The sequence below is a fragment of the Lacerta agilis genome, chromosome 8, assembly GCF_009819535.1.
Source record: "Lacerta agilis isolate rLacAgi1 chromosome 8, rLacAgi1.pri, whole genome shotgun sequence".
In the NCBI taxonomy this organism is placed as follows: domain Eukaryota; kingdom Metazoa; phylum Chordata; class Lepidosauria; order Squamata; family Lacertidae; genus Lacerta; species Lacerta agilis.
In genome coordinates, this window is record NC_046319.1 from 75,032,002 (window position 1) to 75,044,881 (window position 12,880).

The 12,880-nt window shown below is 47.7% G+C and overlaps 1 protein-coding gene across 2 annotated transcripts; it reads right to left on the reverse strand.

The window, feature by feature from the left end:
* Positions 1 to 814: 814 nt before the first annotated feature.
* LOC117051722 (carcinoembryonic antigen-related cell adhesion molecule 19-like) lies at positions 815 to 12,626 on the reverse strand. Of its 2 annotated transcripts, none has more exons than XM_033158350.1 (7): positions 12,357 to 12,626; positions 9,823 to 10,194; positions 5,512 to 5,701; positions 4,109 to 4,161; positions 3,146 to 3,240; positions 1,959 to 2,000; positions 815 to 906 (listed from the first exon to the last, which is right to left on the reverse strand). In XM_033158350.1, exons 1-7 carry the CDS (start codon positions 12,406 to 12,408, stop codon positions 859 to 861), a joined length of 852 nt encoding a protein of 283 aa, XP_033014241.1. In that variant the 5' UTR covers positions 12,409 to 12,626; the 3' UTR covers positions 815 to 858. The 2 variants fall into 2 exon arrangements, with proteins under 2 accessions (XP_033014241.1, XP_033014242.1); XM_033158351.1 differs by lacking the exon at positions 1,959 to 2,000 and adding an exon at positions 1,793 to 1,898 and having other exon boundaries at positions 826 to 906.
* Between the last annotated feature and the right edge of the window lie 254 nt (positions 12,627 to 12,880).

The following is a 12,880-nucleotide window of genomic DNA, read 5'->3' on the forward strand; positions in this document are numbered from 1 at the left end:
AAAGTACTGGAGCCTCAGCTTCAGGATCTGTCCTTCCAGTGAGCACTCAGGGCTGATTTCTTTGAGAATGGATAGGTTTGATCTTCTTGCAGTCCATGGGACTCTCAAGAGTCTCCTCCAGCACCATAAATCAAAAGCATCAATTCTTCGGCGACCAGCTCTCACTTCCACACATCACTACTGGGGAAACCATAGCTTTAACTATACGGATTTTTGTCAGCAAGGTGATGTCCTCTGCTTTTTAAGATGCTGTCTAAGAGCTAGCAATTGGGAGGGGCAATTTCCTGATCTACAGCTTGCAAAGAAGTGGTTCTTGGGGGGGGGAGGCAGAGCAGCCCTCCAACACTTTGCAGAGCAGCCCTCCAGGAAACAGAAAGACTTTCTGAGCACCAAAGCAGATTGCTGCTATTTTTTAAAAAAAAACGAAACCCAAAAACGGGATTATCGAAAAAGCCCAGAAGACCAAAATAATCACAATCACAAGCAGAAATATTTCCTCCCGCCGCCAGGATTCCTTGAAAAGGAGCACGACTTTAGCCACGTGTGGTGGTCCATTTTTAGGAAGAGATGAGATCGAACTGCCCAGGCAAGCTCTGTCTTGCTCCTCCATCCCATCAAGAGAAAAGTCTTGGTCTCGATTGCCTTTGAACTTGGCGGTAGGTTGAAATTCTTCACTGTATGCACAGTCTTAAGACAAAGGGATTCTAGATCCTGCCAGCAGCAGGCAAGAAAGAGCAAACTTATGGGAGATGGAGAATTCACATCCCAAAATACTGGAATAGGTCGATTCTCGGGGAGCAGGGAAAGTGATAGGGGGGCAGGGGGGGCAGTCAGAGAAGCATCTCTCAAGGCACAGAATCACCTCTTGATCTCGACGTAAATGGATTCTGCTCTGTGTAGCAACTCCTAAAAATTAAAGAGGAAAGGAATCCTGTTTATTAATTTCATAAAGCTGATATACCTCTTGATTGCAAAACAACAACAACAACAACAACAACAACAACAACCTCAAATCGGTTCACCAAACGAATAAAACTATAAGATTAACAGTAAAAACCAGCTAGAAACAGCAATTTAACACCTGCAGAAAATCATTAAGAGTCAACACTAAGCTAAAAACCAGATGAAAGTCCATGCCAGCATTCTACGTGACTAAATAGGCTTGCCTAAACAAAAATGTTTCTAGTAGGTGTCCAAAAGAGTACAAGGAAGGTACCTGCCTGGAGTCAACAGGCAAGGAGTTCCAATGTGCAAATGTGAACTGAGTATTATCTGGCACCAGCTCCACAGATTGGAGCCGCCATAGAATTGAATTGTAGAGTTGGAAGGTACCCAAGGGTCATCTAGTCCAGCCCCCTGCAAAGCAGGAATAGATTTTGTGCGGGCATAAATCGGTTAAGGAAATCTCACAGGTAAACTGGTCCCAAGCTGTTGATTAAAGCTTGGGATTGATAACGCCAAAGTCGCAGGTTCAGTCCCCATATGGGACAGCTGCATATTCCTGCATTGAAGGGGGTTGGACTAGATGACCCTTAGGTCCCTTCCAACTCTAAGATTCTACTCTATGATTCTATGACCATCCAAAGGTTGCACAGAGATGGTGATCCCCCTGCTCACCAACTCAGCCTACCCAGCCTTAGACCTCACCGCCACCCACTTCCCTCCCCTTATAGCTCACAACAACCCCACCCACCCCATCCCTTACGGCAGAAAGGTGTGGGATCTTTCCTGGCTGGCGGGGCAGATCTTTATTTCCCAAACTCCTGGCAGGCCAAATGTGACAGATGCCCACCTGTCAATCACCTGACCTCATAGCGATGTCAGGCGATGCTTCCCTTTGTAGTCCCAGTAGTCGGGCCGGCTTGCAAACTGCAAAGCGTGACGACAGGCTTACAATTCTATGGATATAGGAAGAAATGAAAAGTCTGGTTAAGCTTCCCACAGAGTTAAGAACTTACCATGTAGTTTGTGTCCAGGCTGGGGCAAGTACCCGGCAGAGGCTGTGAAGAGAAAGAATATGGTGGCAATGAAAGAGATTGGATCACCGTGAAAGGGTGGGCTTCCATTTGATCCTCTCTTTGCCGAGATTTTGCTCCTTGGTGGCAGGGAGGGACGTGGCGTTTTGGGGACCTTGCAAGCCGAGCACCGCTCACGAGGCTGGTGCGTGCCTGTTGCATCCTTCTCGGTCACCAGAGGGGTGCCAGGGGGCGCAACAGCTTGTGCACACTATGAACCCAGCCCCAAGCAGCTTTTGTGAGTGGCACGCTGGGCTCTTAGGGCGCCTGGGCTTGCATATCACCTTGGGCTTCGGTATGCCACCCCCAAAGGTAAGTGCCGCCCGGGGCAATCCACCCCATCTGTCCCTCTAGCTATGCCACTGGCAGGGGGAGTCCTTTAAATTCTGTCAGGCTTCAGGGAATCGGCTTCCTCCCCCCGTGGCAGTAGATAAGCAGAACGAAGGGGAAAGAGTCTTCTTACCAGTTAGAAACTTTAATAATCACAGTGAGAGAACAAAGAACCCATCTCCTAGAATGGCGGTGCTCCCAATTAAGGATCTCACCCCCTTCTGTCCCTATTAATCTACGTCATTTCTACGTTTTGTAATCTGAGCTTGTACCCTCTGTGCTTTCTGTTCTGCCACTTTCTGAGCTCTCCATGACTTTGGAGAAGGGGGGGGGTGAATGTTGTCCAGGGACTGTGAATCTGTTAACCACTTCTCTCCCAGTGTTTCATCTGCTAGCTGTTCTCCATCCAGTACTTCCCGGCTTCTGCCTTCTGAACTATGTCCCTCTGCAAACCGCTGTTCCAGATCTATACTGTGAAGATTCAGGATCCAGATCAGGAGCAGTGGGAGGGGGGAGGTTCCCACCATTCCTCCTCAGTGCAGCCCTCCTCAGCACGGTCCCTAACAAATTCAACCTTATGCACACGGACTCTCAAAGGTGCAGAAGAAAGGGCCGTTCCAGCAAGTTCATACAGAACCTTTGGAATTCCGAAAGTTGCACAGTGGAGTTCATTGACTGAGAAATCCCGTTCCTAGCCTCTCCTAATCCTCTCAGTCCCATCACACCCCATTTGCAGAACCTAGCCAGGCAGGCGCTGTTGAGTCCAGGGCGTTTGGCTGGCCATCCATGCCTTGACTTACAGGGAGAGGTCCAGACATTGGGGGAGGCTCCTTCCCTTCTGCTCTGGGCGATTCCACAGGCGATTCCATCGTTTCATAAATGGGCTCCTTGTCACCTGGAAAGCGGAGATGAGAACAAATCACCAGGAATGTCTGTCGATTCTGCACATGCCTCAGAACTGCATAGCATGTCGTTCTCACAGCAACCTTGTTGCTGGAAACTACAGGCGGAGACAAAGAGCCATTGCACCCCAGCTCCTAAGGGGAGCAGGGGGGAGCTGCCCCTTCAAACCAATAAAAATCAATACAAATCTGAGGTCCTACCCCCCCCCCCCGCAACAAAAATCCTAGCTACACCCATGCATGGATGTCTGGTTAGTCCCTGTGAGCAAAGGATGCTGGACTTGAGAGGCTACTGTCTGATCCAGTAGAGCTATTGTTACGTTCTTAGGTTGCTGCTGAGCTGCGTCATTATCAAGATACTAGTAGGCTAATTAATAATCCTATTATTTATATGCAGCCTGTCTGACTGGGTTGCTCCTGCCACTCTGGGCTGCTTCCAACTGACTATTAAAACACACAAAAAACCCTCAAACATTAAAAACCTCCCTGTACAGGGCTGCCTTCAGGTGTCTTCTAAAAGTCAGAGAGTCGTTTATCTCCTTGGCATTCGATAGGAGGGCGTTCCGCAGGGCGGGCGCCACCACCGAGAAGGCCCTCTGCCTGGTTCCCTGTAACCTCACTTCTCGCAGGGAGGGAACCACCAGGAGGCCCTCGGAGATGGACCCCGGTGTCCGGGCTGAACGAAGGGGGTGGAGACGCTTCTTCGGGTATACAGGGCTAACATCCCGTTCACTAGACCTTGAGGAAGGGTTATTCACATGAAAAAACGATATCCCACTTCAAAGCACATGCACGCACCACTGTTTGCAGGGGGAAAGTGGATTCCCCAGACTCTCAAATACGCTAGAGGAGGTCACTCACCATGTTTGGGTGCCGGTGGCTTTTTCCCTCTTGGATCCAGTCTTCCTGGCATCCTAGAAACAAATTTGAATGGGTGAGAAGTTGCCCATCGATGTATCTGCATTTCGCTTATGAAGAACGATTGAGGGAGCAAGGCATGTTTAAAACCTGGGAAAGAGGAGAGTGAGAGGAGATAGGCAGGCCATCTTCAAATATCTCAAGGGCTGGCACATGTAGGAGGGAGTCCTGCTCCGGAGGGTAGGACTCAAAGTTACAAGAAAGGAGATTCCGACGAAATATCAGGGAGAACTTTCTGGCAGTAAGAGATGCTTGACAGTGGAACCGTCTCCCTCAGAAGCTGGTGGACTCTCCTTCCTTGGAGGTTTTAAATCAGAGGTTGGATGGCCCTCTGTTACAAATGCTTGAGGTTTCTGAATTGCCCTTTTACAAGGGTAAAAGAATACTTGGAAATGATATATAATGAATTGGGGGGGGGGGAATGATTAGAAGTACCTTTTTCAAAAAAAACAAAAACACAAAACAGAGTCCTTTTTGTTGGGAATAATTCAGAGGGAAATTCCCAGGTTTCAAAAAAATACTATTTATGTATATGCCACGACCGTGGCCCGTGTCTTGTTAGCCCAAAAAATGGAAAACGAGTGAGGTCCCAACCAAAGAAGTGGCAACTTAAACTGATGGAATATGCACAGCTTGCAGGCTTAACATATAGAATAAGAGAACAAGAAGAATGCACATTTAAAGAAGACTGGAAAATGTTTACTGAATATATGGGTAAAAATTGTGTTCATTTAAAAACGCTGGTAGCATTAAGATAAATTCAACAGAGTAAATAAGTTTTTTTAATGTAACAATGGATTACTGAATGGTTTAGTTAAGTGAAATGTAATTTAGAAAATTAAATTAGATAGATGATAGATAGATAGATAGATAGATAGATAGATAGATAGATAGATATAGATATAGATTATGGATATGTAGGTAGATATAGATGATAGATAGATAGATAGATAGATAGATAGATAGATAGATAGATAGATAGATAGATAGATATAGATGATAGATATGTAGGTAGATATAGATGATACATAGATGGTAGAGATAGATAGAAGATAGATAGATAGATAGATAGATGATAGATAGATAGATAGATAGATAGATAGATAGATAGATAGATAGATAGATAGATAGATATAGATGATAGATAGATAGGTGATAGATATGTAGGTAGATTAGATAGATAGATAGATAGATAGATAGATAGATAGATAGATAGATAGATAGATAGATGATAGACAGATTTCTGCATTGCAGGAGTTTGGACTACATGGTCCCATCCAAACTCTACAATTCAGTGGTCTACCTTCATGACCACTCCAAACACATAGCCCCTCATTCCCCCTTACCCTGTGCCTGGGTCTGCCTTCTGTAAGACAAAGCGGTAGACCAGGACAGCCCCAACAGCCCCCGATAGCAGGATGCCAACCACAACTCCAGCGACAATCCAGCCCAGCATCAAAGGAGGTTTGGTGAGCTCCTTTGCAGGAGGCGCCTCTGTGGTGGGAGTTGTAGGAGGTGGGGTGGTAGTAGTTGAGCCTAGGAAAGAGAACGAACATGGGTGTCAGTACCCAGAATCGGGTGCGGGCGTCCCACCAAATGACCGAGGGAGCAAGCAGATGCTTGAGACGGGACCCTTCGGCTGCGGCAAGACAACGATGGAAATAGCTTTGCCCTCACAGCTCTCCACAATGACCCTGCGAGGTAGGGCCAGCATAACCGTGAGCCGCAGGCACAAAAGGGGACAGGCCTCCTGAACTTCTAACAGCTGTGTAGAAGAGGGTGTCCTTTAGACAAGGGCTGTAGCTCAGTGGCAGAAGCATGGGGGTGCAGAGATTGTGTGAATGAACTTAGTGTAATATGAATTTTGTTTTGTGTCTATGTGTCTGTAAATAAAATTTTCTAATTAAAAATATATATAAATAAAAAACAAACTTAGTGCTAAGCTTATATTTTAATTGCTATTCTGTTAATGTTTTAAATATTGTTTTATAGATTCTAAATTCTGCATTATTTGTTAATCACATGACTTTTCATAATTGTGAAGTTTAGCTTCTTTTTTAGTGGCTGTTTTCTTAAGTTTTTTTAAAGATTGCAACTGTTTTATTGATAATTTGTTAATTATTTTATATGATGTATGCTATATTTGCAATGTGGTATTGTGCTTTATTATATTATGGTTATTTATTGGTTGAGATTCATTTGAATAAAAAGCGGCAAGGAAATCAATCAATCCAGCTTCCATGCAGAAGGTCTCAGGTTTCAACCCCAGGATCTCCTGGTACGGCTGGGAGAGACTCTCTTCCTGAAACCCTGGAGAGCCAACTGCTGTTCAGTGTCGCCTAAAGGGATGGACAAATCGTTTGGTTTTCGTTTCTCATTCCGCAACCTCAGCAAGTCTTAAATTCTGTTCTCCACACGCCCTCATCAGTTTGCAATCAGGGGGGAAAAGGCCTTCACGAAAATTCGTCAGGCTTTTAGCACAAATTTCTCCCAAAACACACTTTTCATGTGTGTGTTATTTTTGCCTAATGTATACATTTTTTGCAGAACAATTTCACACAGAATAATGCCTTTTGGTACGTCATTTTCCACCAATGTGTGTGCTTTGTTGCACGTTTTATTCTAGTTACAGGTGGGTAGCCGTGTTGGTCTGCCATAGTCGAAACAAAATAGAAAATTCTTTCCAGTAGCACCTTAGAGACCAACTGAGTTTGTTCTTGGTATGAGCTTTCGTGTGCATGCACACTTCTTCTGTTTCAGTGTATCTGAACTTCTGTTTCAGTGTATCTGAAGAAGTGTGCATGCACACGAAAGCTCATACCAAGAACAAGCTCAGTTGGTCTCTAAGGTGCTACTGGAAAGAATTTTCTATTTTGTTTCGACATTTTATTCTAGTCAACGCATTCTTGTTCCTCCATTCGCAAAATTCAGATAAGTGTGGATTGCAAAGGATGGCTGTGTTTCGGTGTGCCTGTATTCTTTCGGAAAGCGATACTTTGCTAGGTTCGTCTTTTAATGCAGACTGACTTCAGTTTCTCCTCCATTCCTAGTAGACGATACTGAGCTCAATGGACCAATGGTCTGACACGATTTAAGGCAGCTCCCTGCAAAATCCCTCCATTAAGACCGCCTCATGAGCTCTGGCAGGCTCATCTGACAGGCTGGCAGCTGTGATGGTGATGATGATGTCACTTTACAGACAGCCTAAAACCACCATTTAAATCTCCCACAATCCTCCTGCAAAGAAACCCTTCAGTGTGGCTCTGGGGCACTGTAACAAATCTAAATGGCTTACTTAAGTTTGCAGCTGGAGTTCTGCATGCCAGGAGTGGGGACCTGGGGACCTCCAGATGTTGACGAACTACAGCTCCCACCAACCCCAGCAAGCATGGCCAATGGCCAAGGATGATGGGACTTGTCCTTCAGCAACATCTGGAAGGCCCAGATTTCCCCGTCACTCAAATACACATTATCCTAGGAGTAAATCCTACTGAACTCAATGGGACTGCCCTGGGAGTGGACATGCATTGGGTCCCCCTGTTGGTGGAATCCTCAACTGCATCTTAGCCCATCAACTGGTAAAATGAGTTAATTCAATCTGTGCACTTCTGCCAGCAACTGAAAACCAGGGGTGTGGAACATTTGAGTCACCAGATGCTGCCGAACTACAACTCCCACCTCTCCTGCCTATTGGCTGTGCTTGTTGGCACTGATGGGAGTTGTAGTTTGGCAACACCCGATACAGGGCAATACAGGATACCTCTTTAACCCATAGGATGCGAGTGGCACTGTGGTCTAAACCACTGAGCCTAGGGCTTGCTGATCGGAAGGTCGGCGGTTCGAATCCAAGCACAGGGCAAGCTCCTGTTGCTCAGTCCCAGCTCCTGCCAACCTAGCAGTTCAAAAGCACCTCAAAGTGCAAGTAGATAAATAGGTACCGCTCTGGCAGGAAGGTAAACAGCATTTCTGTGTGCTGCTCTGGTTTCGCCAGAAGCGGCTTATTCATGCTGGCCACATGACCTGGAAAAACTGTCTGCGGACAAACACCGGCTCCCTTAGCCAGTAAAACAAGATGAGCGCCGCAACCCCAGAGTCGTTCAAGACTGGACTTAACTGTCAGGGGTCCTTTACCTTTACCTTTAGGCCCATTAAATATCTTTGCTTTGATTGATATAACCCAGGGTTTCCCAAACTTGGGCCTCCAGTTCTTTTTGGACTACAATTCCCATCAGTGCTGTCAAGTATCCCGTTTTCCCCGGGATTCTCCCTTATTTCAAGCAGTTTCCTGCTGCTCTCCCTTATTTTTTAATTTCCCTTAAATTTCCCGTTTTTAATGGAAGCAGCTCCTCCCCTGCTGGCCAGGGACTGGGTGGGAAGACCTCGCCTACTTGGGGAGAAAAGCCTCAGCCCTCAAAGCAAGTGGGAGCCATTTCCCGTGCTTACAGGGGGGTGTATTCCTCCCCCTGCATCAGCCCCTATCCGTTGCCGCCGAGCCCCTCAGCCGGCCAATAGGGTTAGCTGGCAGGCGGAGCCTGGCTGCCTTTGAGCAGCTGCTGCTTCCTGTCCTGTTTTGATGGGATCAGGCAAGAAGACGATGGGGCTCCATTGCACGGAGTACATAGCTGCCCTCCTCTTTGCTCCGCTCTGAGCCCGAGCCCGCTTGGAGTTTACATTGCTGCTCCGCCCACTTTTGCTTCTGGCTCCGCCCACCACTGACATGTGACTGTCCCCGGGATAGGTGAGACTGCTGATCCCTTATTTTCAAATCCGAAACTTGACAGCTATGATTCCCATCATCCCTCACCCCTGGTCCTGCTAGCTAGGGATGATGGGAGTTGTAGTCCAAAAACAGCTGGAGGCCCAAGTCTGGGAAACCTTGATCTAACCGATGCAAAAGTTTAGCATCGTGGCAACACTGAACTTTCCGGGTTTTCCAAAAGCGAGCCTCTCCCGCCTCTTCCTGGAGATGCCATTGGGAACTGACCTCCTGCACGCACTGCAGGTGTTCCTACCACTCAGCTACAGCCATTCGCCGCCCCCGTTTGACAGTTGCGTACAAGAAAGAAGTGGGTGGTTATATAACGCTAATTGTGCTTTGAGTTGTGTTATGTAACAGGAGCAAGCAGCCCAGTATCTCCTTGTGCCATCTCCAGCATCTCCAAGTTATACATGCAAACAATAAACAGGAGATCCGGAAGAAACAACTTCTTTTTTTCCGGGTGAGAAAAGTCAAAATTCCTTCACGTCCACAATTTTTAAAGACCCCAGAAGAGTATTCTGTTTGCAGAATACTTTTTTAAAAAAAAAAACCCAACAACAACTAAGTGTAAATATATTAAAACGCAAATAGGATTTGAGTGTGGGGTGAACTTTTTGTTTTCCTTTTGCGATAAGGTGAAGGTGTAAACAGAAATTTTAGGGGGACCACGAAGGGAGGTGGAAGTCGTAGGTTGAAAGACTGGTTGCTAAATTTGAAATGTTGCATAATTGTTTATCTGTTGCGGTAAAAAAAAAAAAAAAAAAGAGGATCTCCGAAGCTAAGCATTGGCAAAGCAAGCGGCCGGAATGGACATTTCCATGCTGCAGCGCTGAGCCATGGAGACAGGAAACAGGGGGAGGCGATGCGATTGGGAGCGGGAGAGATCCCAAACACTCACGTGCCAGCTGAAGCTCGATGGAGCCTTTGAGAGTGCCTCTGGGACGCATCAGAAGCATCACGGTGTAGACCTTGCTGTCGTTGGGCCTGACCCTGGTGATGAGGAGGGACCCGTTGGGGAAGCCAAATTCCCTCCCCGTCTGTTGCACCCCGTTCCGCTGCGGGTTGCCGTTCCCGGGGAAGTAACTGAAGAGCCGGGTCGAGCCGTCCGTCGCCACGCCTCGGTACCAGTCGATCTGGCGAATAGTGCCCGTCACGTTGACCACGGCAAACGTGACGTTCTGACCCTCGGCGGGGGTCTCCGGGATGGACACGACCGAGACTCTGCCAATGGTAGCTTGGCTCAGGGGAGCCCACAAGCCCACGAGGCAAGCTGTGTGAGAGGAGAGGGTCAAGGCAGGTGGCCGCAGGTACTCACAGCATCCTCCAACAGCACCTGTCTGCCTCTGTATCCTACTGGTCTGAAAGCTCCGCCCCTCCCCCCGCTCACCTGGCTCAGCATGTCTACACCAGGCATGGCCAAACTTGGACCTCCAGATGTTTTGGGACTACAATTCCCATCATCCCTGACCACTGGTCCTGTTAGCTAGGGATGATGGGAGCTGTAGTCCCAAAACATCTGGAGGGCCAGGTTTGGCCATGCCTGTTCTACACTAAGGTTCTAACTTTTTTTAAAAAAAAAACAGCCTCCTGCTCCTGTAGATTAGTTAGATGAACTTTTGCCCAGAAGCAAAGGAATGAACGGTCATTTCTTTTGACAAAAGGCCACCCCCGAAAAGCAATAAATCTGTTTTTGTATAACTAACTGTATAATAGGCATGGCATGTATTATAATACAGGAGAAATAGATTCCAGCTTTTACAGCGATTCCAACTTTTCATTTCCCTTTTCCGGCGTTTCTAAGCAAAAGTTCATTTTGCTACAGGAAATGGCGCTTTTTTCTGGGTTTTTTTTTTTTTTGGCAGGGGGAGTCCAAAAGTTATAACCCTAGTCTACACGCTACAGATTCAAACCAGCTTCGGACCAGTTCAGCTGCCAGCAGTTCCCAGTCCAGCAGGAAGTCGCAGATGTGCAGCACCCTGACCCTAGGGGGAAGGGGCGTAGCTCGGGGGCAGGGCAGCTGCTTTGAGTGAAGAAGGCCCCGGGACAATTCTTGGCTTCTCCAAATGAAAGGGACCTTCAGGTGGAAACCCTTAGAGAGCTGCTGCCAGCCAGTGTAGACAATGCTGGTCTGGAGTGGCACAAGACAGCTTCCTACATTTTGCAGTTGCCAACTTCTCAGCCAGCCCCTGCTGCTGTGTGGTCAGAAGTTTGGCCTACCGACCACGGTAAAATTAGGTCAGAATTTTGCCAATCTGGCACCATTTAGGTGTTTCGGGTGGCTCCTATCAGCCCCTGGTTGGCAAAGACTGAATTAGGTAGAATCATAGAATTGGAAGGGACATCTAGAGTCATTTAGTCTAACCCCCTCCAATACTGGTAATTCCAGGGATAATGGTTTTACAGGGTGTTCAGGGCGGGGGGGAGGGGCTCCTTGTATATTCCCCCCCCCCCAACTTACTTCAAAAAGTGGTAAGCCTTGCCGAATCTGGGGAGGCCCTCCCACTAATTTTGCTGCGTGCCCCCAAATTCTGCCGGATGGCACCATAGCCTATGAATCCGCTTGCGCCAGCGATGGGGACTCTTTGGCCAGCCGTATGTTATTGGGCTGCACCCCGTCCAGCACTGACCGATTCCCTACGATACTCCCAAACTCTATAAACTGTAACTGGATCTATAAACTGGAATTGCCAACTTTTTAAACTGACCCCGCTCTTCTGTCTTTAATGGCAGCTTAACATGCAGAACTTAAAACAGGCAAAAGTGCCCCCCCTCCCCTTTGTATCGCCTCCATGCCAGGAAACAGAAACACCTTCAACGTTCCAGTTGCTCATAGAGCTGCCAGCTTCAGGATTCTTTTTTTAAAATGTATTTATGTTAGAATCATAAAATCGCAGAGTTGGAAGGGACCCCGAGGGTCATCCAGTCTAGCCCCCTGCAATGCAGGAATCTTCAGCTAAAGCATCCATGACGGATGGCCATGCAACCTTTGCTTAAAGCCTCCGAGGAAGGAGAGTCCACCACCTCCCGAGAGAGTCTGTTCCACTGCTGAATGGCCCTTACTCCCAGAAACTTCTTCCTGCTGTTTAGTCGCAATCTCCTTTCTTGTAACTTGAAGCCATTGGTTCGAGTCTTACCCTCCGGAGCAGGAGAAAAACCGGCTTGTTACAATAAACAGAATTAATTTAAGAAACCATTCCAAGTGTTACCATAGGTGTCCCTTGAGCAATAGTTTGACCTGGGACACTTCGCAAGCGACCATCGCCCGTTAATTTTAATATATTTTGATTTTTTTCTTAAAAGCAGAAGAGCAGGCTGTGTCAGGTTTTTTTTGGTCAGTTGGCAACCCTATGTACAAATCCCCTGCCCTGCCCAAAACAGCTGGCAGCCTTGTGGGTGGGCTTCCCATTGCTTACCCCTCGGTCATCAACTCACCTACTAGCAGGAAATCCCCAGGAAAGGGGACCCGGCTACAGAAACCCTGCATGGTGGTCCTTGGTGGAAGTTGGCCGAAGTTCACCAAATGACCCCTCCGAGCGGGAATAACACTTCTGAGGTTAAAACCGACACCGGGCAGTCAGCTGGGCACCTGGGTTTCTTCCTTGTTCCATTCCACAGGGTAGTTTCTCCGTGTTGCTCTTGCGAGAGGATACTGATCCTGGCAGAGTCCTATGCCAATTGCTGCTTTCTCCTCCTCCTCCTCCTCCTCCTCCTCCTCCTGGTGCCTGTCTGGCCCCTTTGGGGTGCGAGCCTGTGGGATGGAGGGGGGGGGAGGCGGGAGCAACAACATCACCCAAGGCCGGAGTCAAAGGCACTCAAGCCTGACTCACTGCCTGCCAGGAATGTCCTGCGATATTAAAATTTCGACTGAGCCAACCAGCAGGCCAGGTGTGCTGGCTCTGTGCCGTGGCCGGCGTGGGGAAGTTGTGGGGTGAGCTACAAGCCCCCCCTCTCTGGGA

Bases quoted from the DNA above. Each gene is read 5' to 3' on its own strand.
- LOC117051722 (XM_033158350.1), bottom strand. From the start codon at position 12,408: ATGCAGGGTTTCTGTAGCCGGGTCCCCTTTCCTGGGGATTTCCTGCTA. The intron at 10,195-12,356 runs GTGAGTTGATGA...CCTCTCACACAG, and splicing joins TGGGGATTTCCTGCTAGTAG to CTTGCCTCGTGGGCTTGTGG. The intron at 5,702-9,822 runs GTGAGTGTTTGG...TCTCTTTCCTAG, and splicing joins CATCGAGCTTCAGCTGGCAC to GCTCAACTACTACCACCCCA.